We start from the raw sequence: 27,166 nt of genomic DNA on the forward strand, positions 1-27,166 counted from the left end.
GCTGTCCGAATTCGGAATGATTGTGCTTTCTGAAGGCAACTTTTATGACTTCGCCATTGAACACGGTATAAGCTTAGCTTCAGAACGTGTGGTACAGGAAGGCCTGGGCCCAGCGGCGTCGGATACAGGCTACCAAAGCCGTGTATGTTAAAGGAATCGAAAGTCGCAAACGTTCGTTGCACTTTCTCAGCGTTTCAAGTGCGATATCATGTATGCTAAAACTGCGGACAGTTTCAGCGTTTTTCTGAACCTGAGAAACACTCTGCCCCTGTTCATTGAGAGCGAGCTATTGAGTAGGTGGGCTTTCGAGAAAGTATACGCTGAGAAAGGAATACTGGGCGAGCGGAACCAGGCAAGGTGGGAGCGCGTTTTCGAGTGCATTACCAAAAAGAAACGGAAGATTAAAAAAAAAAGCTAGCGTGTTGACTTATGACTGCCTGGGCGTCAGGAGAGTTAGCATTGGCGCCACCGCGGGCAAGTGCTGGAACTATACTTTTCAGCCCGCAAAAAAGTGCGTTGTCGGCAAATAAAGCCTTCCTGACAGAAAAACACCAGCGTCTGAAGAAAGCGTTCGCGCCTTCTTTCGTAACGTCGTTCATGAAAGACATGCCGCGTATATAAGCGAATGCAGTTTTCAGATGAGAGGTTTGAGAGGTAAGAGTACCAGTCGCGACAGGCGGTGTGCCAGTGAGGCTCCGGAATGAGGTGATTCGTGCTTACGTGCGTAAACACGAATCACCTCGTTAGTAACGAAGCTTAACGATATGACTCGCAAAACGAACCAACAGCGGCAGCTTCGGCTTGAACGCTACGGGGATGTTATGCGGACAAGAGCATCGGCAGGAGAAAGGTGCAACGAGCAGCTGCTACAACACGCGCGTTGGCCAACAAACACCCTGAAAAGCATTTCTTGAGAAATCCTTTTGACGTGTCGTGCACTGCATGCGACTGGTTGTGGTTCCAGTCGGGCTGAGCGCTGAGAACGGTTGTTTTGGCGTCTGCATACTTACAGTAGCATGCCCTGGCGAGGCGGTGCGCCGGTTCGAAGTGTGCGCAACGTGCAACTCGGGTCTGAACGCCAGAAGCGCTGTACAAATTCAGCTTCGTACTTGCGAAATGGGGTGACGCAAATAAATGCGCAGCCATCGGCAATTACGCTATTAAGGCATCGAGTGGGAGTTGAGGTGACATCGAACAACGCACTCCGCCACTTTAAGAACGTTCGTTGTTGGCAATGAAAGCCCCGAGATGTGCCTAAACGCTATCGCGTTTGAACGCTAATCGGTGCAGCAATTTCGACAACAGTATTTTGTCATCAAGAATGTTGCAGTGGCCTAGAGCTCACTGAAATGTTTACTCACAAATAGGCTTTTCCTCCTTTGCCCCGATGAGCTTCCTGGAGACTTAAGCAATGGCTTCTGTATGTCGCAAAACTGATAGAAAGGTGGCGAGGCGCTTTCTTAAATGAAACTTTTCGCTGTGGTCGGCTCATGGATGCAAGCATTGCGAAACTGAACGCGGACAATTTGAGAGGCGCCGCGCGTTCGTCGCTTACTACAATTCTGAACTTGTTGGGGGCGTGTTATTACGTGGAAACGTCACGTCGAAACCTACACTCTAAGAAACAAAGGACTAAAAGGGGTAGGGAGGTTAGTTCTTTGGGGGACCAAGTGATTTGCCACAACCATTCGTCCTTTTGGGGATCAACTGCAAGGGGATATGCAGTTAGTCTCCGAAGGACTAACTGCTGGGAGACTAATGGTTGCACCTTGCAGATGGTCCTCAAGAGACTAACACTTGATCCTTGATAATGATCCCTGAGGGAGCAAATGTTACCCTCTAAGGACTAACAGCTGATCCTCAGAAATGATCCCTGGGGAGCAAATGTTACTCCCTCAGGATTATCTGTTTATCTTCAGAAATGGTCCCTGAGAGTGGAAATGTTCCCGCCTCAGGATTAACTGTTGATCCATTTGAATGATTTTCCAGGGACAAATCATTAATCCATTGAGACCAAATTTTCATCCACCTGTGGATGACATGGTTATCCTTGCCAGACCCAGGCATGCTAGCTGAGGTTGGCTGTGCTTCTCACCACTGCACGAACATGTGTAGGAATGTGAAACTGGACAATTTAATTTCAGCTTGAGAATTTTTATTTCCCCAAAACAGCTTGTGCCAAACGCACAAGTGGAGTTGGCCGTAGGCCACTGTCGACGTTGATCAGCCTGCACAGCAAGTCAAATGACCGCTGTGCTTTTTTATCAAAGACGATATTAAATGCCCAGTACAAGGCCATCTGTGTTGCAAGTGCCGCCAGCAGGCTTGTCTCCTTGACACAAATCCTCTCAAGGCAAACAGGAAAATCTGACGTTGTTAGAATGCCTCCTCTTTGCACTACAGTTGGGATATAGTGCACAGCTGCAGGATTCTGCAAAAAAAAAAGAACAAACGCACACACAAGTTTAAGAAAAAAGTGTTTTGCAAATCATTCGAGAAATCCCAAGTTCAGACACCTCCAGCCTTGCATGTAAAGGGAGCATTTGCAAGCTTGTCCCTCCACAATGCTTAATACATATCAAACGGTGGCTTACTAGAGCTAATTAGCTAAATAGGCCACCTACGCAAAAATGTTGCATTTAAACCAAGTCAGCTGCTCTGCAGGTCATTTATAAGTCAATTGCTTGGATGCCTGAACAATGACTGGCTGCGATAGTGACGCCACTATGCCTCAGTGTGAGATGGAATCCTTCAATGGTGATAGAGTTTACTGTAGCAGCACACCTGATTCGAGTTCGATAGCAACTGAGAATTCCTAAGCCTCTGGACTACATAGCCTCTGAAAATGTCCATGTAACATTAGTATGAAGGCTAGTATGCAAAGCTATGTTATTATATAAAATACTGTGTATTTTTCTTCAGCATGACGCAGTATATGTTTAACTTGTTTAAGAAACCACTGAAAATTCCCATGTAACAAGAATATGAAGGCTAGTACCCAAAGCTATGTTATTATATCAAATACTGTGTATTTGTTTTCTTCAGTCTGACACGGTATATTTGTTTAACTTGTTTAAGAAACAAAAGTAATGTCAAATGCATTCTCAAGGAGAAAAAAGAACTGCATGCCCCGAGCATCCCAAAAAACATTGCTGCTCACACATGCGGTTTTAGAAACTTACAAATGGGCGGACGAAAGTCTCCACTCTTTCTTTCACCAAGCTTGGCAACAGGCATACTGCTGCCGTGACTGTTGTCTCTGAAAGAGTGGCGAATGAATTTTAAATACAGTGACATGAAACATGGAGACATAAAAAGAGCACCAAAATTAAATGAAAAATAAATTCTGATCTTTATTGCTTATACAATATGCTTCAGTCCGAAGGTCCTGCTCCAGCCAACTTTTTACTGCATGCAGACTATATTAGTGCCTTCAAGAGGCATCAAGGAAAGTGCGTTGTCATCCCAGAATGGCTGCACTAGAGATAACTAAAATAAAAGGTGCGCCACACTAACTACCCAAGCAATGCGCTGCTACATTTCACACTAGAAGGCATAACAAATTAAGCAATAGCCCTGTATATCAAACACATTCTTGAAGTCATAGCTGCCAATTTGGGGTTAACTAGACATAAACCAAGAACAATAGTTCAGACAGAATGTAAAGTAGTAGCGGAGCTTGCTGTCAGGCAAGATGGTTCATAGTTTCAAGTAGTAGTAAAGCGCCAGCGCAAGACAAACAGGCATCATACATTGCCCACTTTATCTGCTTTATGCAATTTGTTTTTCAGGTGAGGAAATATAAAAAAAACAACACACATGCAGAATGAACAGCTGTAAACAGTATGCATTCACGCATACAATTTCAAGATCAACAATTTGGCTTTTAAGAGCTGTACAGATACTTCGCTAGTGCATTTCCTTTTTTTTATGCATAAGCTTCCAACAAATTTCTGGTGCAAAATCTTTATCACATGCATCCGTGGCCACAATGCTGTAATAAATGTGCTTCTGTACATGTTAATGACCACAAACGTAGGTGCCTCGTTGGCCTACATGGGCCTTCCCACAGGTCAACAGAATTACATAAACAACCCTGCTGCAACATGGCACAAACTTTTCGGCCCTTTTTTTCTTCCATAGCACAAAATGTGCAACAAAATTTGGGTGAGCTTTTGAGCAGCAGCAAACACAACTTGTATACCATGTGTGTCAGCTATTTTCTTTTTCATGAGCAACCTTATGTGCATATGGTATCATTTCGAGTTTAGCTGCATCGTTTTTTCTTCTTCGCATTGCTTCCACAATATGCACCATTTCTTTTTTAGAAAACCGCCTCAGCATGAAGTGATAACCGCACAGGGGAACCCAGCTAACAGCAACCGTTTCAACTAGCTTGTTAAAACTTAAATGCGTGATTACGTGACCTCAAAAGAGCAGATTCGAGACAAGCTGTCAATAGCTTGCTTGACTATATTAGAGTGTGCCGAAGCACAAGAAAGGAGCTCCTGTGCTTGTAGTGAATATCTCCAGAAACAAAATTCTCTTAAAAAAATATTATGGCCCAAAACTACAACAAAATGACCGCTTACCCCCTCCAACCGAGGAAGCTTTTGTGCTGGCCAAGCAAAATGACCCATATCCCAGAGGCCAGGCACCCCCGGGCTGGCGCCCAAGGACGTCAAGTTCTGGTGATGTGTACACACCTCCCCGCTCGATAGGGGTAGAATCCTCTCTCGTGTGAATCCCGCTTAAAGTGCGCAGTTGATGAGGTGAGCGAGAGAGAGCTAGGGCCTGGTTCAGCCATATCTAAGAATTGTTTGCGTGGCTCCATAAAAAAAAGGGCGGGGGGATTCATTATGCGAGCTGATCCCCCTAGTCCCCGTTCTCTTCGGGACTTTATTCTGCTGCAGAATGACACCTGCTCCTCAGTTCTCCAGCCTTCATTAAACAAAGACCGTCTTTCCCTTTCCTGCTCAGCATAGCTACAGAAGGCAGTCCCTGCAGACCAAATTAGTGATGCTCGCCTAGTGTGGCCTTCACAATGTGTGGAAGTTAATGCAATAAGGGCAGGTAGGAAGCACTATGAGTGTGCCAGAAACTGCTTACTCCTCTCACAACAAACTTCAGCACAGGTTTTCTATGAGCAGTAAGCATTTAAATGACTTTGGTAGCATTTCCTAGCTCGGAAATTCAAACCATAGTGCAACATTCATAGTACTCTAGACTATATCACTCTTAATGACATATTCTTTCCAATGCACTTTGCAAGGAACAAAAGCGCGACTGGAAACCTTACATTGCTCATTGCTACACATGCCTGGGCCTTACCGATGCACTCAAAATAGGGAAAGGTATTTATCTGTGGCCGTCACAGAAATGGGTGATGCATGAACTGGGTTCCACTGTGGCCGAAAAAACTGCGGGATTATTCCACTTTCATGTAATATCCTCAGTCTGTCAGTCTACAAGAGTGGAGCCCCTACACAAGTGGATACGATAAGCTATATATATGCCGACAATATACAGTATAATATGTGTACCATATACTGCAGCTTCCGAAGTGCCATCGATGCGGGCATCAAAGTCTTCTAGGAAGCCTTCCAGGTGGCGCTTCTTTCGAGCTGCATGCACAATTTTTTCTTTTGTGCGATGAAGGGCCTCTTCAAGCCGTTCCAAGATTGGTACGCTTGTGATGAGCTCAAACTCCAGCTGGGCCTACAAATGGAGAATACGAGCATAAAATAACAGTATTGAAGAACTGTAGCACATCGGTTGCTTTAGGACAGAATAAAACATGGAAGCACAGGTTTAACACCCAGTTTGCCATGTTACGAAGCTCACGAAAAGAAATTTGCAGGCTGCTTACATAGCTCCCAAGCAAAGAAAGAATTCGGCAGAGACCACTTATGTGCATGAGTGCGAAAGCATTACCATACAATCGTAAAGCAAAGCATACATATTCAGCCATTCTCTGCTTTAGACTCACAGATCGTATTGAGTTCTCATGCTACTCATGGCTGCGCACTGCAGCAGATAAAGGGACACTGAGGAGAAATTGAACTTCGCTTGTATCGATAGAATACCAGCTCCTGATTACAATCTCGCCGCTCTTACTGAAAACAAAGCTCTTGTAAGGTAGAAAATAGCAACAACCAAAATACAGGTGTCGCCGCCACAGGCCAATCTCGCAAGTACAAGCGTGATGACGTCATAGGAGAAGAGACGCCACCTTGGAGGAATTTTCGTTCGTACATGGAGCCGCGAATCTCTGAGGCTGACAAAAGCAGGTTGCGCGGTTCAATATTGAAGTAAGTTTTGTTTTAAAACCGATAGTGGACTTTTATCACCCAAGGAAGGCAGACAAATGACAACATGAATGTTGGAAGCAAAGAAAACCGATGCTTGGTGGCGCCACAGGCGGCCAGGAGAGTTTCGATTTGTTATGGCGCTTCGCGTCTATGAGCTTTGCGTGCCCCGTGGTTTTGTTTTTGACGCGCCTCGATTTACAAGCGCCGAACAGCAGAGGAACTCCGAGTGCCACTTCAAGTGCTAGTTAACCTTCGAAGGAGCCTGTTAACGCTTGTCAGATGATCGCCACGGTCGATGAAAAACTATGATGGCACGATGGTCGGTGATCGTACAAGGCAGCACTTGTGTCTTCGCACACACACCCGACGAAACGTTCCTAGCTGTGCCAGTCAACATCAAACTACTTAATGGAAATCGTTTGTTAGGGACGGGAGACAAGGTACAAGGCAGTTCAGAAAAATTGCTGATGGCCTAGCTTTGTTAGGCCAGGATATACGTAGCGAAAGCGCGGATCGTAAGAGTGCATTCACTAGATGCGCCTTTGTTGATGGTTGTACCTTGAGCCGTTGTGGCAGAGTGGTAGCGTCTCCGCCTCAAACCCTAAAGGCCCCAGCTCGATTCCGAACTTCGGCACAGGATTTTTTTTTTTTATTCAGTGAGTGGGTGGGGGGCTCAGTGGCTCCCATAGATGCCGCCACCGAATACGTTGGTTAGCAGCTAAGCGATTGCTGTTCTATAATAACATGCTTGGAGTTTAATGCAGGCTATTCTTTCGAAATAAAAACTTGACCATCTGGTCTCGGAGGCTTTGGGCATCCGTCGGCGTAGAGGTGCGTCATCACTCAAGCAGGGCAGTACGGCCGGGGGCGCTCTCAAAGCAGTGAAGTTAGAAAATCCTCACATTTAGAAATACAGTTGGAATCTAGAACTACTTAAAGATAAGTACGCTCAGTTAAGCAGATAAGGGAGACTTACAAGTGAAAGACGGGCCATCCTCTGTGTTTAGGCGTCCCCTGAGAGATGATACGAGCATTTAGCTTTCACGCTTCCACAAAGCAAATCACGCGATGGTGGCCGTCTTCGCTGTGTAAAACCCTCTGGGAGTTGTGTCGGAAATCTAATACGTTAGAGTATCCATCTCGCTCTGCCCCACCGGTACACGCAGTGCGCCGATGAACACGGCACGGAGACGTTCTCAAAGCAGCCGCGGCTTTTGATCGGAAGCAGACAGTGGCCACGTTGCACCGCAGAAACGAAGAAAAAGCGGTGCGATGACAGAGTTCTCAACTGAAAGCAAACCTCAAGAGCGAGGAGGAATTGAGCAGAGGTGGAAGAGAAAGGAGGTTAGTGAGTTTGAGGCATTCGCCACATTAATGCATCGCAATTCTTTTTGTTAACCTCTGTTTTGTTGACCTCTCTGTAATCTCGCCCCCCCCCCTTGTTGTAATGCCGGCATAAAATAAAATTAATATCAATTATGAAAACTTCTTGCCAGGTGTTCTTGAAAAAAAAAAGGTCCCTACAGACTAGCAATACTAGTTGGTGCATCGTTGAATCTTCGGAACACTGTGCGAAAAATACAGGCTCGGGAGACAAAATGCGGACGCGACGTACACAGTGTATTACCACCTGTGTAGGTACCAGTGCAGTCAATAATTTTAACTGCAGTCTGTAAGATTTCGTTTAAGATTAAATCCTGCCGGTGTGATTGTTGTTTTTACCAGGGCATCATCTGGGTCGTACGGAGGGCTTGAAAAATATTGGATATTTCGTCGTAGACCTGCCCTCAAAGGAGCACTAAGTTCGATTATTAAGTCAGGTTAGTGTGACAGGTTATCGCATAAAAACTCTGCCAGTGTTTATTGACTGTCAATGATTATCGTGGGCGAGCAAATCACAAGTGGAGCCTGGAATTTCATTCCCCGATTCGAACTCCCGGAACAATGAGGAGCTCTCATGTCGTTTCATGTCGTATTTGTTTTCTCCGATTTCGTCGAATCAGGAGCTGCATTGGGAATCGGGGGAGTGGAAAGGTGTTGTCCAGAAACGCAGCCAACGTAGCGACAATAAACAAACGAACTATCAAGACCGACCCGCCGCGGAGGCTCAGTGGTTAGCGCGCTCGGCTACTGAGCCGGAGTTCCCGGGTTTGAACCCAGCCGCGGCGGCCGCGTTCCGATGGAGGCGGAACGCAAAGGCGCCCGTGTGCTGTGCGATGTCAGTGCACGTTAAAGATAGCGAGGTGGTCGAAATTATTCCGGAGCCCTCCTCTACGGCACTTCTTTCACTCTTTCTTCTTTCGCTCCCACCTTCCTCCCTTCCTTTACGGCGCGGTTCAGGTGCCCAACGATATATGAGACAGATACTGCGCCATTTCCTTTCCTAAAAAACCAATTATTAGGAAGACCGCCGACAGGGTCGCGCTTTGAATAATAATAATAATTGGTTTTTTTGGGGAAAGGAAATGGCGCAGTATCTGTCTCATATATCGTTGGACACCTGAACCGCGCCGTAAGGGAAGGGATAAGAGAAGGAGTGAAAGAAGAAAGGAAAAATTAGGTACCGTAGTGGAGGGCTCCGGAATAATTTCGACCACCTGGGGATCTTTAACGTGCACTGACATTAAAGATCCCCAGGTGGTCGAAATTATTCCGGAGCCCTCCCGAATACATGTTCGTATCCGTTTGTTGTTTTTTTTTTGGGGGGGGGGGGGAAGGAAATGGTGCAGTATCTGTCTCATATATCGTTGGACACCTGAACCGCGCCGTAAGGGAAGGATAAAGGAGGGAATGAAAGAAGAAAGGAACTTCTTTTCGCGATAACACGCCGTTACTGCTTCCCGGGATGATGCTCTAGCCAGGGCCTCTGGATAACACTTCAGCGATGTCGCTCCGACAACGCGAGATCGTCCTTTGAGTTCGTGCTGCGCAGCCCCACTGATTTTTCAGACTACCATTGAAATTTTGCAGGTAAAAACTGACCTTCTAGTCTGGCATTGGTTTAGGTCGAGCCAAAAATGATCCATCCCTAGTTCAACTTCTTGTCGCCAGAACAGTTCCGCACACATCGGCCCGACGCCAAAGGACGAAACTCAGCGTGGTAGACTGTAAGTATACCCATTCATCAATCACGCGAGGCACACCGCCTCCGTGTTCGAAGGCTATAGTGGCGCCATAAAAATGTTGCTTGTGCCCACCCGTGAGCGAACCCAATCCTGAAGGCCGATGGTCGCATTGTTCAGTTGGGAACTGCGGCATTTCTTGTAGACGTGACAGTATGCCAATGAACATCTCGTACTTAAGATTATTTTTTGAGCTTTTGTGATTTTGGCACTTTTGCATTATTTTATGCCATTTAAACTTTTTCAGGGACAAGTTTTATTAAATGAATGAGAAGGAAATGCCGCTCGAGACAAGCGTGGCTGGGTTGGTACGCGTTTAAAGTGCGGTAACCTCTCGACCCATGAGGGAGTGAGCGTAGATGGACATTGGACATCTCTTTGCTCAGTTTGCCAGGCTAGCTACCTTCAGACAGCTGTAGTCGCTATTACAGTATGAAGGCTGGTGTCAACGCTGCACCGAATACGATTTGTTTTAGGAAGGCCAAATAAAAAATAAAGTCCTCCGTCACAGGTGCAGTTACACGCCTCTGAGCTGGAGGTATGCTACACCAACGAACGTTCGTTATGTTTTCGCCATAAAGAAATCTAATTTTATTCGAGAGACGTGCACACTAGTCGCTTCCTGGTGGTTCAGAATTGGAACTAAATGGACCTGGACACGTGTTCGGGAAAGCGTCTGACAACAGAGCTGAAACCATAGACACGTGCACAGGTTCATATAGTTATAACGGGCGCACACACTTAAATTTATACGTGATACACAGTACTTTCGCAGTTGCGCACAGTGGCTCTGAAATAAAGCTGAGCACATTCTGTCGAATCTGTAAAAAGGCCAGCGATTTTGAGTAGGCCTATTTAATTAACCTTAAATGTATTTTTTGGTCGCGGTCAAGCCACGAAATGTTTAGCACGCACGGTGGTGAGCTTAAGCTTGAAACTCACCCGTCACCGGGGTTTTCATTTACTGCGATGTAAAACTGAGAGCTTATGCCACTAACTGAAATGCAGCTCGCTGTCCGGAAGGCGAGGTCTTTGTAGGGACCCCTTTACTTGCCTAGTCTCTCAAGAAGTCACCGAACTTGTAGCCATTTGCTACGGCTCGCCCTTACATTTCACCTTGCTCAGAAAGAGCCTGAATGTGGCTAATTTTCTGCTCCTTATTGTGCTTTTTGCATACTAACCAGGACAGCTATTGCGCCGTTCGCTCTATTTTCTTCCGGAGCCTACATGTGTTGGTTTCGCAGGTGGCCGCGTTGCGCCTCTGTGTTTCCAGCGCGTGTGGCCTCACTTATCAGGACAAGCCGCGATTTGATCCTCACGCGCCGAGATTATAGGGCCATCACAGAAGCGCGACCGCATTATCCGGCAGACATGGCTGCGACCCGTCCCCAAGCGAACCCACCTACGGCGTGTCTGGGTGCGCGCCTTTATTGCGGCCAGGTCGGGCCCTCAGACAGGAGTTTTCTTAGCAGTTATCACGGCTGTGACCGCTTTTCGAAGTTTGATAACAATGGGCCGAGCGTGGTCCGAAGTCCAGCGCCCGATACCGCTTACGGGTGAAGTCAGGGTGCAGACGTTTCAGTCTCAATGCGGCGTTCCGCCGGCGGAGCCTCGTCGTTGCAACGAAAGAGTGAAGCAGGCGCCTCATGGGCACAAAAAGGCTTGGAGAGACGCTCGCGATTTCAACGGCAAAACTGTGCCTTTGGGGGGCAGCATACCGCACTAGTCCCATGGGTAGCGGTGCGTGGTTGCAACATGCGGTGTGAGCGAAAAACACTTTGCGTAGGTAAATTATACGACAACGGTCGGCATCACTTTCACCTTGCAAGGTGCATGCTGCTCCTAGAGGCTTGGGCGCCCTTGCCTATAGCCCCGCTGCGGCCTGCGCTGCTTCCTGAGACAGATGAATCGTTGAAATGACGTGTTATGAGAACGGTGACCCGCCTTGGAGGTCACGCTTGGCCGCAGATGATTGCCGTCGGCGAGACGAAAAAAAGAAAACAGAGAGGCCGTGTGCTAACATCTGTAGTGCCGTGCTTAGCGATCAAGCGCTGCACTGCGCACGTTGAAGGGCGTAAGCTTTTTTGAGTCATTACAAAGGAAGGAGCAGAGCATGCGCACGCACGCACGCACGCACGCACGCACGCACGCACGCACGCACGCACACACACACGCACGCACACACACACACACACACACACACACACACACACACACACACACACACACACACACACACACACACACACACACACACACACACACACACACACACACACACACACACACACACACACACACACACACACACACACACACACACACACACACGCACGCACGCACGCACGCACACACGCACGTACGCGCGAGCACACACACACGAGATGCCACTGCCGCAGCACCGAATATTCGTTTCAGCTATTTCCCGACAATGCGGCACAATAGCACAGTTGTCCTACACCTTGCTGTATAGGAGACGTGTTTAATAGTTTACTCTTTCTACCGTCGCATCCCTTCGTCATACCTAGACACGGAAACTCCAACCGTCAATTAAGTTGTCTGTCTCCGACGTGGACATGAGATAAGCATCGGTGAAAGCACCACCTTTTCCTCTCGAGATGAAGGACGTTTATGAGCGAAGCTCTGTTCGTCTTGAGGTCTCCTGCAAGAGTGCTTCTTTCGTGGTGTCTTCTTTTTCTCGAAGCTAATATTGCTCATTTGCGGGGCGTTATGAATTTATTCAACCGCATTGCGCAGCCACCTCATCGCGCTTGCGTAGTCCAATAGCACTGGGGTATCCTGATTTGTAGACGAATCTTAGTACTGCTATAACAATAGTTCAAAGAAAGAAAGAAAGCACTCTGACCCAGTTTCATGTTCACAAATACGTTTGAATGCTTTACCCATTTCACCCTCAGTGTTTGTGCGCGCGCGCGTGTGTGTCGCGCGTGGGCGCAGTGTGTGTTTGCGTGAATAAGCAGATTCAGACATTCATGTCCCCCTTCACATATAAATGAAGAAGAAATGGATGGAAGATTCGGGGTCTTTTTCGACTATATTCGAAAGCAGCTGAAAGGCGACCGTATATAGAGTTATTTGCAGCATTCTGAAGAGGAGCGAAAGGATGATGTGACTAAGCAAGGCACGTTCAACGAATGGAGTATCTAACTGCCTTTGTTGTTGCAGGAGGCAAACCAAGCGCTGATTAAGATTCTCCACCCACCCTTGAGTGAGGCAGTGGCTGCGTCAGCTGCGAGTGTGTGCGCACTCCTCCTCCTTCTAACTATTGAGCGCAAAAATGCTTGGCTCACGGGATCGCGGATTGCATGTGCTCGAGAACACATTCTTTTCGCTTTATATGACCCAGGTTCACATCAGTCGGATTTCCAGCAGCCGGCACCTGGGCGCAGGAGTTTTTAGTTGCGACGTACACGCGAACTGTAGACAACAACGGACACCATAAACGCCAGCAAATTCTGTCACACAGCCGTAGCTGTAAACAGCAACAACCTAATGCTAGAGAGGCTCTAGGACTTGGGAAAGCGTCGGCGGAGAGCGTCCACTGGTGGTTGGCTGTTCGAGCACTCGGGTCCCTGCGTTCTTCTCAGGATGTCGCCTTTGAGGCTTGGGACTTTATGGCGGCGTTGGCAACCGCTGTCGCGGGAAGCAGTTTCAGGGGCATATCTTATACTTCACGAAACGCGACAGGGCACGCATGCATCAGTTCCCTTTTCGCGCATCACGACTTAGCGAGTGCTGTCAACGAACTGTGCGGCATCACTTCCTCAGGCAATATTATCCTGCGCAGACTAGGAAGACGCAGTACTCGTTGCATGCGCATTCGTTCCTTGTTCATTTTTCTCCAGCTTTCCGTTACGTTCCTCGCCTTTAGATGTGTAGGCTAACCGGCTCTCTTCTTGAAGGCTCCGACCTGCCTCTGTTCTCCGTCTCAAAAGATGTCTCTCGGTTCTCAAACGTTTGCGAGACTTGCTAGGTTTGCAGCAGCATGAGGCGTACTTGTTACTCTTTGAGGCAGCAGAACCTTTAGACGGCGCAAGGCATGTCCGGAACTCGCTATGATTAAAACAGGCGCCAGCCTTTGGTATTAGTTGAAAAAATAACAAATCGAAAGCAAGCCTTAAACCTCAGTTAGCATATCAGTCCTTCCAGCAACAAGCCAAGAAAGAAAGCGTTAATAAGCTGCCACGCTGCGGAGATAAAACGGGCGCTCTGAGAATCATATGACATTCTATGATGCTTGGCTTCTGGGGCCTGCGATAGCGGCTGCGGGCTGCCTCGGCGCCCTCTCTTGATCGGCGGAACCAGCGTTCAAGGCCGCGCTCCAGCCGGGCGGTCAATTTCGCCTTGGCCGCGGCGACCGACAGTCTGCGGGCGTGCCCCGGCCATTCCTGATGCATTGCGAGTGTCAGTTGCATGTCAGGCGGCCCCGTGCACGCAGGTGCTGCGTGTCGCTCTCTGTCCGCTGCCGATTTATCGCGGAGGCTTGCAAGCGTGGTGATCCCGCTCGAAATAAATATACAGCGTGTAGCAATAACTCCAATTTCAAATCTGCACGCTAAAACAAGACTACAAAATTAAAAAAAAATAACGTCTTAAGGGCCCTGCGGCAAGGGATTTCTCGCTATAATTCAGTGAACCTTGCTCTGAGTTACGTACCGATGGAGAGATACTGCCAGAGTTAAAACCGATCAGTGTGGACCACTGCATTCCGATGTCTTTGATAACTGCAGCATACGTCTCCAACTGCCTCTGGCACGTATTGCTGAATGCCTTAAAAGCGCCTTTATGCTTCGACCCCCAACCACTGCCTCCTTCAATTCAATCCCGTATATACTCAACCTTCCTTCAGTTTAACCCAGTGTCTCCACTGCTATTCCTCGGCGATCACTGGTCCATAATAGACCGACAGACAAACAAACAGACAGACAAACAAACAAACAAAAACAAACAAGCAAGCAAACGAACGAGCTATCGGAGCTCGGGAGACTGGCGCCAGATGGTGCTGACTGCGGCCAAGTGACTGTGACCATGCAGCGTATTCCAGAAAAGCGAGAGTAAAGACGGACATCGTACCGCGGTGAAACATGCAGTCATTTTCCCACATCCAATTTACTCTGTTGCTGTGCTGTGGGATCTGGCAAATGTTGGCTAGGTTTTCTGCCCGCTAGGCGTCGTGCCACATCGTGCCTTAGGCAGTGCTCGGCGTCAGACTTGCGCACAGAGTGATAGAGCGGCGTACTGCGCTGCAAACAAAGTGACACCTAGCCGCATCTGCTGGGTTACAGAGGCGACGCGAGTGCGAAAGTGAATCCATGTAGTCTTAGAAGTCAAGTGGACAGGAGTATGCTATCTGAACAGCGTTTCCCGCTGTCTAACTTCCATATTTGTAGCTTCCTGCGCATTGCTCGTGCGTGCAAACAGGTGTGACACCGAATGCACGCGATTCGGCAACGTTGCCTCAGTATGAGAGCCACCATGACAGCATGGAAGCGGTACTATTTCCTATACTAACTTGGAAAAGTGACGGCATTCTTAGCTGTGGCAACAGAATGGAGCTCACTTAAGAGCACATAACCTTTAATGGGCTTGGGCAGTTCATGTAATGCGAACGCAAGATAACCGATGGTCCTTAACAGTAACGGACTGGATTTCAAGAGAAGAGAACCGTAGCAGGGGGCGGCAGAAAGTCAGGTGGGCTGTTGAGATTTAAGTTTACGGGCATAGGGTGGGCGCCGCTGGCGCGGGACAGGGTTAATTGGAGAGATATGGGAGATGCTTTTGCCCTGTAATGGGCGTAGTTTGGTTGTTGTTGTTGATAATGATGATGAAATTAAATCAAACTTTATTTTTCTTTGTACAAGGTGCAAGAATGAAGCAGCCCTCGAAAAGCTACTGCTACCAGCAGCTTTACGAAGTGACTGCCTCAGCTCATCACAGCAGCAGAGACAAGAGGGAGAAAGTCTCACTCACAAAATAACAAGAGCAACGCGACGCGTGGCGCCGAGATAAGAGAACGCGAAGCGCCTCTCATTTCGCATGCCGTCCATTCGGCCTGCGTGAAGCCGTCGTGTGCAGCAACTTCATGAGCGGAAACCAGGCATCAGCCCCAGTGTCATTCGAGCTCTTTTCAAACAAAATTATTCCCAATGGGGGATATTTAATCGCTGATTTCGTGTGACAAAGCGATACCATAGTCGCTCCCTAGTAGGCACCCATGCCATAGGCACCCACACTGTGACCCGCTAACATAGACAGCCTTGCCTGTGTTGGTTGACAGTTTGACTCCCGACCGATGGCTGGCGCAAGTTGCGTCTAGCTATTTTATGCTGGATCTCATGCAGATTCGAGCGCAACTAGTCCCGCACTTGTGCGAAACTTTGGGGGCCCACAACTTTGCCCCAGAGACTGCCGCCTCACAGAGGGGGCCAGCGGCTCAACGCCGGGAAAACACCCCAACCGGGCTTCTTATGCTTGGTTTGGTTTGGTTTATGGGGGTTTAACGTCCCAAAGCAACTCAGGCTATGAGAGACGCTGTAGTGAAGGGCTCCGGAAATTTCGAACATCTGGGGTTCTTTAACGTGTACTGACATCGCACAGTACACCGGCCTCTAGAATTTCGCCTTCATCGAAATTAGACCGCCGCAGCCGGGATCGAACCCGCGTCTTATGTAACGCGTAAGGCCGCAGTATCTTGAGGAGACAGCTTTGCAGCATCAATAGTGGTAAACTGGGCTTCATAGTGAGCAAAATATTGGCGCCCTCGGTTGGTAAATAAATTAACAAAGGGCTACCTTATCGGCCGGAATTGCACTTTCATTTTTGCTCCTTTTTTTTAACTCGCCTTTCTTGTGGAGTGCACACCGGAGGTATACACGTCATGAGGATGAAGTAGCACGGCCCGCATTTAGTTGGGGCGTAAAGCGAAGCCGCCCGTGGGCTATAAAGGAGGCCGTCCGTAGTGGAGGTCTCCGTAATAATTTCGACCAACTGGGGTTCATTAATTTGGACGATGTGGCACGGCACACGAGCGTTCTTGAATTTCGCCTGCACCGAAGTTCGTTCGCCGCGGCCAGAATCCGATCTCGCTGACTTGGACTCAGCAGGCGAACGCCGCCAAAGCTCAGTGGCTTCTGGTACTTCAGGAAGTCGGGTACTTCATTTGCTGTTTTCTCAGGAACGCGTTGACCTATTGGAGAAAAACGCTGGTAGTGCTTCGGAAGGGTAACCTATCTAATCAGTGCAGCGCCTTCAGTGTGCATTTAATGTCGTTTTAAAATGGTGAGGGAAAAGAGCTAAGGCTTCTTCATAACGCGTATGGCAGGCGTTAGTAACCTCAGGGAAAAAACAGCATTCGTGCATTTTAAACGCGAGAAAAAGATCCATCGCCTGCAAATTCGTTCAACGTAGACAACAGAACAAAAACTTTGTTGTCAGATAAGATTGTGAAAGCACCCAAAAATGGCTCGCGGTTTAGCATTGCTAAGCACGCAATATTCAGCGAAAGCAGTTTTTTGAAGGTGAACACCACCGCCACGTACCTGAAATCGCGATTGAAGTGTTCATTGACCCAGGGAGCCAGTAATGCGCCTTTCCTTTCTTTAAAAGCAACGGAGTCTACAACGCTGTCAACTCCAACTCCAATGAACCGAATGAACGCCGGCGGCCTATTACTCCAGCGCCATGTTTCTCCTACAGCGTTGTTAACGCCAACGCATGCAGCGCACATCTCTCTGTCACTATACCGCCACATAGCTCAAAGCGCTATTGAGGTTTCTAGTGACCCAGGGAGCCAGTTAAGCGCGTTTCCTTTCCTTCCGTGACTATTTCAGAGGCTTCGCGTCCTCCTGCGGATTTTGGTGGGTAGTAGGCTAATCGTGCTTTATGCGCACAGATGGAAGTTGACGAAGACGACGATGTGCAATGCACAGCGCCAGAGTGTGTTGCAGTTTAACACGAGGCGTGATCGGTTGCGGCGATAGCCCAGTGCTCTCGTGCAGTGGCCAGGGAAAGCTGATCTGTTCGCGCCGCCACGCGTCCGAATTCCAGTCGCGGCCATATTTATTTATTTATGGTTTGCCCAAGGTCACTCTCAAGGTCAAGCATCACACAAACCCAGTCGCGGCAATATTTATTTTATTTCTGCGGGTACCCGAGAAGTATCAAGAATCGAAGGTCGAGGCTTCAGAGATCCACCGGCTTTTTCGGGATGGCTAGTGAAGTAGTGCTTTCCTACTAACAGACAAGGACGCAGAGAGACACAGACAGAGTGTGCACGTAGGAGAACGTTTCATAGCAGGACATCTACATGTATTTCAGTATAACCAGATAGGTTAAATTGAAACAGGATAATACAGTCGTGATGCCTTAGACTGTAAGTCTATAAAGATTGCATATCGCTTCTCCGTCTTTCACCGCGACATAGCTGAATGGAACTCGTTGCGCTGCCTGCAGAGGATGATAACTCGTCATCAGTTGCTCGTGCTCAATTTCTGTAGAAAATGCAGTGGCAGATAATGTGTGATCATATTCCTGGCCACTTCGCTTGTGCGAGCTTCGTAAAACGTACCGTACGTATATACTTGTGTATGACCCGCAATTTTTGAAGCGAAAAGCTTCACTACGCGGGTCAGAGCCGAGCTTCGCGTGAGCCGAACTGGTGAGTTATGCGCATGCGCGAAAACGAGTGACGTCACGCGCCGCGCAGGTGGTCGCTCCTCGCCGCTGCCGCAGCCGACGCCGACTCCGTCGCCTGACCTTTCGGCGCAGCCACGCGCTACTGCATATATGTGCGTCATGTGCATGCGCAAGGAGGCTATATAATGCGCTTGTCAGGGAATAGGCGTGCGCACTCGACATGGAAGGGAAGGAGAGTGCGGCTGCTGCTAGACTACGCACAAAATCAGAGAAACTAAATTCGTCCGCTCCAGAAGTACTCGCTTGGGAGTTGGCTGCACAACAGCGAAAAAATTATAAAGCCAAAGCTAAACGTGCAGCCGAAACGCCTGAACAACGGGAAATACGCCTTGCTAAACGACGTCGGAAAGAAGCCGAAAAGCGTGTCTTGGCCGCATCTTCAGCCAGCAGCAGCCAAGCGAGTGAGGAAGAGGAAACAAGAGAGTCAGATGAGGAAAATCCCAAGACTCGCCGTTACAAGCTTTTCGCTTGTATATCCAGGCTTAACCAGAGCTAAGCCACTGCCTAATTTTTTTCCTCCCAAATTTCGCGCGTGTGCGGGCCTTACACGAGTCAGGCCTTTGTGCATCATATATAATACGTGTAGAAACGATGCAGCGTCTCTGCGACTTGTGCGCACAATAATGCAACAGCTGGTGACAAGTTAGGTACACTTTTGTGCAGTATTCCACCCCTCATTAGCTCTCGTTGCTGTCCGATGACCTCACCTCTCCCGCGCGCTCCCAGAGATGGTCATCTGCCGTGCGGTCCATGGCGTTAGAAATGCCGGTCACCTTGCTCTATGAGGCTATGTCGGCCGATAACGAACCCCACGCGTTCAACGTCCACGTGCAGTGGAAGAGTCGCCCTCTCCAGTCGGCGTCATTTGATGGCTGCCCTCGGCCATCCACTCGGCGTAGAAGCGTCGAAACTTCGCTTTGAATGGGCTGTCGACGAACGCGTCGAACGGCTGTAGCATGCCGCCGAGAAGCAGCGACAATGATGATGATGATGATGGACGGCAAAATGAGAGACTGCGTATTCCATTAGCGCATTGAGGAACTCACTCATGACGGTTATGGTTTTCTTTTTTTTTTCTCCTGATTTCTGCGTCAACAGAATGAGAGACTGCGTATTCCATTAGCGCATTGAGGAACTCACTCATGACGGTTATGGTTTTCTTTTTTTTTCTCCTGATTTCTGCGTCAAGTGGGGGTGCGTGCCTTACACGAGGGCTCATCCCGCACGGGCAGATACAGGGAGTGTCAAAATGTGTACGTCGCCTGTACAGTATGATGTGTGGGGCGCTTCGATTCTACTTTTTTTTTTTATGTACAGCAAAAGCTGTTATAGCTTTGGTTTATCAATTATAGGCCTGCATTCTACCATGGAATCTATAGCGTCAGTCGTAAGACTTCAATTACTTATTAACCAATTTATTTCAACGTAATTAACGTAATTAACAAAATGTAATTTAGTTTGCGTTAATTTAAGTTTTTTAAATTCGATTCAGTTGTGACCTGTCAGTTTAATTGAATTTACCATGTGCCAATTCAACTGCCGCCTGCCAACCCAATCGTGGCAGGCGGCAAAGTGGAGAGGGAAGATAAAGGGCGGCAGGCGACAAGTGGCCTAGTGGCTTGGGAGCTTACGGCGAGAGCGGAGGAATGCGCTACCGGAACACGGCTGCCACGGGTGTCAGAGGGTGGTGGTTACCGTGGAAGGAGGAGGAGGTTGTGACGAGGGCGGAGGAATGCGCAACCTGAGGGTGGTTCCACAGCAGAGTGCAGGACTATATGGCTAAACTAAAGCTATAACAGCTTTCGCTGATTCATTGCGCTAGGCTGGTAGGCCGAGCTCAACAAATTTTTCTCCTTCCTTTCAGCGGTCATTTATTTGCGGATATGCGTTTTTACAGCAAAAGCTATTAAACGCTCATTCCCTGGAATGGGCATAGTAGTAGTGGTTGTTGTAGTAATCGGCGTAAGCGGCAGGCAGCAACTTTCCTGTCGCATTTTTTCTGGCAGTTCTTCGCTTCTGTTGTTTTCTCAAGAGAGTCTAACATGTGCTATTTAGCTGTCCTGGTTACTTTAATTTTCATTTTACTTTTTCGAAGTCCCTTCATTTATATCTTTTTTATGTGAATATCGCAATTTTTTGGTTTATTGCTTCGTAGACACTCCTGCCTTCACCGCGGAGGATAGCCGGCAGTGTTTGATAAAAGTAAACGAATAAAAAGTAAGTAAATATTACATACGCTGGGGCCCTTGAACCTTAGTAAGATTTAGTTTTCCTAATGTTCAGTTCAGCATTTCTGGCTTTGCGTAGAGCACGCATGAACCGTAACATAAGTCGAAAACAAAGTAAAACTGAAAGCAGAAGAGCTATTTAATCGCGTAGGTGATGAATACGCCGGAATGATTTAACTCGTACAACGCCAAAGAAAAAAAAACATTCCGTCGCTTATCTAGCAATTCACAACAGTGCCCAGGCCTTAAATGTAAGTAGCTTCATTTACCAGTCTTACTATCACTCTTGGCAAGAGAGAACGCTCTCGCCGCGTACGGTGTGCCATTTCGAGCGATTGCTCGTGGGCGCGCGCTTGATTGATAGTTGTCCCTTCCAGGCGTAGAGACTAACCGTTTCGAATTTGAATGGAGCCGATAAAACTGGGAAATATGGCCGTATGACCTTGCAACGTCTTGGGGAGTCTCGTGGAGACTTTATTACCACTCGTTTATCACCTCGCTTTCGGCGGCGTCACTGCCCCTTATCGTTTGGGCCTGGGAAGGCGTTTTCAGAAACACGAGGCCCCTCTTTCGGAGCCGGGCACCGGTCTCCCTGGCAACCGTTCTCCCGTTTTTCCCTTGTGGACGGAGATGCTTGGATCATCGGACGTCTTCGTAGCGCTAGGCAGTCAATAAGTGCAGCCGGCAGTGCGGGGTTAACGGAGGAAGATTGGAATCCTTTTCGTCGTCGAAAACCTGGCATGGCTGTAAACTCTTTTTCGCCTGCACAGATTCGATTCATCCGGAAAATAAAGTCTGCAACGGTGAGAAATGGTGACGCTAGTAAAGAAAAGAAGAACGGTCGAATAAAGAAAGAATTTGGTTGCTGTGCCTGGTAATATTAATTTGTTTATGTTCAATACTCTCAGTAATAAGGCTGGCTTGCAAAAAAAAAAGGCGGGAAGGAATACGAGCATGAATTCTGGGGCATCGCGTATACAGTCTTTCGATGCTATTTAGCGTTAAATGTAAAAAGCCAACCACCTTTTATTTTTTTTTCTGTTGAACAAATATTGTTCTTTTATGTAGATATTTTAACCGCCTGCTGACTTGACTTCGAGCACGCTTGCGTCCAACGGACGCTTCGCCGTTCAAATGCGTTCAAATGCGACTACGATCGTTGCTGGCGGGACGCATAGCCGTAGACCAGTAACCGCCGCTTCTAAGAAATCACAGAGCAAAGAAACCGTACGTTCGGGCGTTTGTTGGTTTTACGTGGGTATAGGTAGTGCGACCTGGCGCCTCCATTTTCAAGGGCTGTCGAGCTCTCCGCGCAAGTGCGATAAGCGAGAAGTTAAGTTGGCGGCAGCGCTCGTGGCGTTTTACGCATGCAGGAACGGTAAGGACAAGGCTGCTGACATCGGCCCTCGTTCCCATCTCTGCAAGTGGTCGCGCTCATTTTTTCTCATGCGTATTTTGTCGTGCAGTCAAACTCTGCTCATCAGCAAGCCACGCTGTCGCCTTTATCTAGGTTAACCGCGTCTGAGGCAGCCTACAGATTCGGAGGGCTGCATTGATGTAGACTGTTCAGATACTGTTGGAGTCGTCGGCCGTCGCCCTCATTTCAGCCGCCGGAGGGCGAGTGGCCTCCCGCTGTTTCCAATTCAACAGATGCATTTTCCGGTCAGGCGGATCTCAGTGCGCACCGCTCCGTGAACGGTAGAACCGGTCTCCACTCCATAATAACCCTTCTCTAAAGATGCGCTTGAGCTAGACGTTTCCGAAGGTCGCTGACGTTCTTCCCCTTCTGTGGCGTACGCTCATGTATGCTTTGTTTGCTAAAAGCGCGTGCCCTCCCTTAACGCGGCATCGTTGAAGACCCTGTTCCCCAGAAAATCCGGTGTCGGCGTTGTCGGCGTCGTGACCGAAAAATCACGAGCGTGGCCCTGACAGGTGGGCCACCTAGGTCACGTGACCTTGCGGCGCCATCACAACCTGCCCACCGGAGAGTGAGCAAACCGCCAACCGTGGCAGGCGGCAGTTGAGTTACTGATTGGTCGCTCGGTAAGAGCAATCTGGACCGCACAAGGCCCACCACTGGGAGCGCCTGCCATCGCAGGGTAGTGGCGCATCGCTTAACCGCTGCACCACTGCGCCAGGAGGGGCATACAAGGACTCCCAGCGATTTATGAATGTAAAGCAGAGAATGACCAGTTCCGCATATATGGGCACTAACCCATTATGCTATCACTTCATACCCTTAAGGCGGAGCTCATGTGTCTCCTCCAATTTTTAAAAAAATGTCTGAGATATTGCGTGTGAGCAGGAACGTCCAAAGCATGGGCTCGCTTTGCAATATTTTCCGTGCGAAACTTCGACGACACAGCCTATAACCGCATGCTCAGAAGTTTCACATGCGTTCAGAAAAGTTAACAAGGTGCTAAGCGTCCCACACAATGAACCAATACTCCAGAATTTTTTGCGCATTAAAAAGACAAGTTAAATGGCTTTGATGAGGTAAGAAATGATGCAAAAATCTGATTTATGCTCTAACGGTTGAGCGCTTTGCATTTCATTATATCGTTGACGTCTACCCTTTCTTTAGGGCAAACAGCATTGAAAGAGTTGACAGAAAGACTGCACGTGGTCTCTTGCGGAAGGACTTTTTGCTTGCAGTTTGTCGGGCGTGCTTTCATAACAGGAGAATTTGAATATCAATACCGGAGCGGTCGTGGCAGCTAGCCTCCAAATTGCGCGTTGTTTTGCTTATTGCAAGGCTATCTGAAAAATTTGTTGCCTTTAATGGCAGTCACTACAACCTCTGTTTCCTATCGAGCGATATCCTTAAAACGGAGCTGTACAGCGCGTTTTATTGGCGCCGTATTAGTACACCCTTTTGTTACAGGCGCGAAAACAGACACAACACAAGGCGCCTGTAACCAAAGATGTACAGTTACCAACTTGCCCAGCAAGACGTTCTTTTAGTAAACCCTCTTTGCGCTAAATTGTTGGTGTGTGCGTTCGAAGCTTCTGCCACTCATGAACGAAAGTATCAAAAGTTCGTGGCAAGTACGTGTAGAGAAGCAGTAAATGCGAAAGTCGGCCGTATTTACGTATCGGGAATGTTTTCTCCCCTTTCCTCCCTCTCTCCCCCATTTTTTTCTTTCTTCATTGGGGACAGAGGGAAAGAGAACCAGAAAGAGGTCGCGCGGAAAAAAAAAGGAGCATCGATTCGTTTTTCGGGGACAGATTGGGCGTTGAGCCGGGCACATTCCGACGGCGAACGAGATTCACTGCCGTTTTGTTTCTCTCGTAGCGGGCCGCAACACTCGAGGCACTGGATGAGGACGAACGATCCACACAGGAGAGCAGTGGGATTCGTTTGTCGCGGCGCTAATGCGCTTGCCAACGCGCGGCAGGCCCACGGGGCGCATTCCCCGCAGGGCAGACAGACGCCTGACCTCTTCCTCCGTCCTAGCAACGGATACGTCTTACTCCCGCCAGCCTCGTTGCCGTGCGGTTGCTAGGTGACAGAAGTTGAGCGGGCGACGGATGTGAAGCCCTATAGCTATAGTCGCTCGAGGTGGAAAGGGTAGACGTGCTGGCTTAGCCACTGGAACGAGGAAAGGATTCGCTCGAGCCAAGAGTTAATAACGTTACAGTCTGGACTTCTCATTAAGGAACGCTGAAGAACGGAGGGTGCGGTTTCTTGCTTTTTCTTTTGCCGCGGTGGATGACTTCTACTTCAGGATTGTAAGCAACTGGCGTGCAACCTGCTGATCGCCACCTGCTGGCGTCACTTAACACCCTTGGGTTTTTTCGAGCGTCACAGTTTTGTAAATCAGTCTCCTTTATTTTGCGGCTCACGGCGGCGCTAGAAACTTAAGTACGTCTTTCAGTGCGCACATGAAGCTTCAGTACTCATATTTGGAGAAATTTTCAGAACATTTAGGGCACTTCCTTAGAGCCAGAAGGGCTCACAGAAGCCATACTGGGCCACGATGCCATGAGTAGCCTCTGTAGGGATGCACAACTATTCTTTAATATTTCAGACGTGTTTCTTGCACAGGGTAGGTTTAAACGACTGTGGGTATTTTCCCTCTACAGGCTGTTTCATTTTACTGAATACACACATTTTGTGAAAATGCTATACTAGCTACAGAATAGGGCACCGCTTTTGTATTCGAGTTGCCTGTACAGGACGATATCTCATACACACACGTTTGTGAATGATTGCTGATTAATTACGCCAGGTGTTCAAATGACCTTTCTAGCTAATATTTTCTAATTAACGTGCATGGGATAAAATGAAATGCCCGATAGAAAAAAAGGGCGTTCAGACTTTTTTCAAGCTCTTCAGTCTACGTTCGGCTGTCCAGGTTGTGGGAAACAGTGTAAGCGGATTTGAGTAGTAGTAGTTGTAGTAGTAGTAGTAGTAGTAGTAGTAGTAGTAGTAGTAGTAGTAGTAGTAATAATAATAATAATAATAATAATAATATGTTGCCCCAGTAGCTCAGCCTGTAGTGGCGACATGATTGCTCTCAGTGGTGCTGCTGCGCATGATGCACCTCTTGAGGCCTTCCATTCACGTGGCTCAAACGACACTGCGCGTGAGAAAAATAGAAGCCTGCTACACCGAATGAGCGCAGGAAAAGAGGGATGCACGGAATTATGCACCAATGTCCTTTGAAATCCGCAGTCACTGTCACCGAATACAAGGAGCGATGATGAAACCCGTGTCTCTGGCCAGACAGAGATTTGGACAAGGGCTTGCGTGCATTGAGGTATGCATTCGAACGCAGAAGGAAGAGTTGCAGGAACTAGCGGGTCTTCGAAAGCTGGATGCTATTGTCATATTGAAACGAAAGGGCTGAGGCCGCCGTTAGCGGTCGGCGAAGGAAAGAAATGACTTGATGGAGAGCGGGAGACCGTTCAACCGTTCACAGACACACGGGGTCGGGGATCGCCCGTTCTGGCACACGGCCCGTTTTGGCATGATACAACGCCGTGCTCCAATCCTTGCAGGAGTGCTGGGGACCTCAATGGCTTCCATGCTCTATAACATTGTAACAAAGACAGCTCTTGCGCAGGGACGGAGATAAACGCGTTTGCATTGCATGCAGGGAGGTTCGTGGATCAGCAGACTCAGAGACGCGTAGGTCTCGTCGCATCAACAATAGGAACCATTTCTGCAAAGCTGGGAAGTGGCGTGCGTATCAGGCTTCGTAGCCGATTACTCACTGGATACATAGTGTTCGTGAATGGGGCAAAAATGCAGTGGACTTCTTTGAAATGGCGACGAGTGTATTGGCCCGCTGCTGGCGGGTACTGTCACTCGTTGGACCTTCGTACAAAGGCTTTGTTGAGGAACTAGTTCGAGTGTGCGTGATGATTTCTGAGTGGAACAGGTCCAGCCATTGCCGTGTTCGGCTCATTCAGAGGCCCGAGAAATGGTCCCTCGCAACCGTGTTTTCGCTTGAGGTGTCTAAGGAAAGTAGTTTAGTAGCCTGCCTCCAATAGCTGGTCTTCGGTATAATGTGCGCCCATATCAGACAATGAGAACGATGGTACATAACGAATTTCTTACCATGTATGCGGTTTGGTTTATGGTGGTTTACGGCGTCCTTCATAGCCTGGGTCTCAAAGCGACCCAGGCTATGAGGGACGCCGTAGTGGAGGGCTGCAGACAATTTCGACCACCTGGGGTTCTTTTACGTGCACTGACATCGCACAGTACACGGGCATCTAACATTTCGCCTCAATCTAAATGCGACAGCCGCGGCCAGGATCAAACCCGCGTCCTTCGGGTCAGCAGCCGACTACCATAAACCATGTGTGTTGAATCACCTGCGTTGAAGATGTGAAGGGTTCTAAAATTTTGTAAAAACAACTACGTAAATTACTCCTTTGTTGGAAATATTAGAAGTTTGGATGTGCGTGATTGTTGTATTTCTTATCGGGATATACTTCATATATATTGTGGTGCTGTTTTAAATAATTAATACATGCTTTATTTTACATTTATATGCACTGTGTTGTCTCTTTTTCGGGAATATATTTAGTGATCTTGTGGGAAAACTGCACTGCAGCTTATGTAATATTCAATGTCTGTTTGGCTAGGTGTACACGTACATACGTGTGTATACGCGACCAAATGCTTCGGTGCTCTATTTTTTGTTCCTGATCGTTTCACACAGTTGCTACGCGTTCTAATTTGCCAGCTGCTGCCTTTCTGTTGGGGTCGATGGACTCGTGAAACTGCTTTGAGCAGATTTTTTCTCATCTGTTTCTCTTTAGAGCTTAGGAGTGAAGATTTGGTTTGATTTGCAAGTTCCGACGCAGAAGCATCAGATATAGACGATGTGCTTCGTGCCCACGCTGTTAGTGGAGAACGAATTACTCTAATTCGGATAATGTGTATGCATGGATGCATCCACAAACAGATTATATTATGACGGCAGTACTCCTGGGGCAAAATTTGGTTGCACAAAAAGCTACTAGCACGTGCGTGGTGGCTTTACTTACTTTCAGCAAAATATTTGTTTTGTTCTCAATATCGCATCAGAAAAATATTTTTCTGTGGCCTGCTCACTATTCTGCTACTGGCACAAATAGACTGATGCAGAACTTTTACTGATCATTAGCTCACTTGTTTATCCCTATGAAAACGAGAGAAAAGACGTGCGTCGAGGATTTTGCAGGTCGTATGTTTAGTTATGGCTGCACAGAGGAATAATCTGTGTTTATTTTCCCAAAACGTGCGCCCATGTTCGTGCCAGCGCATGCCTAGGATCTTGCAAGAAGGAATTGG

At 48.1% G+C, this 27,166-nt stretch overlaps 2 protein-coding genes across 2 annotated transcripts in view; one reads left to right on the top strand and one right to left on the bottom strand.

The window, feature by feature from the left end:
• The window catches only part of LOC144114308 (large neutral amino acids transporter small subunit 2-like), an 84,595-nt gene that overhangs the window by 4,904 nt on the left and 52,525 nt on the right, over nucleotides 1-27,166 (top strand). The window lies entirely within an intron of this gene.
• On the bottom strand, nucleotides 2,092-18,900 carry LOC144116397 (uncharacterized). The gene is made up of 5 exons (XM_077651160.1): nucleotides 18,856-18,900; nucleotides 5,544-5,718; nucleotides 3,183-3,259; nucleotides 2,189-2,431; nucleotides 2,092-2,097 (listed from the first exon to the last, which is right to left on the bottom strand). The coding sequence occupies exons 1-5, from the start codon at nucleotides 18,898-18,900 to the stop codon at nucleotides 2,092-2,094; spliced, it is 546 nt and encodes a 181-aa protein (XP_077507286.1).

Source organism: Amblyomma americanum, chromosome 1 (assembly GCF_052857255.1).
Source record: "Amblyomma americanum isolate KBUSLIRL-KWMA chromosome 1, ASM5285725v1, whole genome shotgun sequence".
In the NCBI taxonomy this organism is placed as follows: Eukaryota; Metazoa; Arthropoda; class Arachnida; order Ixodida; family Ixodidae; genus Amblyomma; species Amblyomma americanum.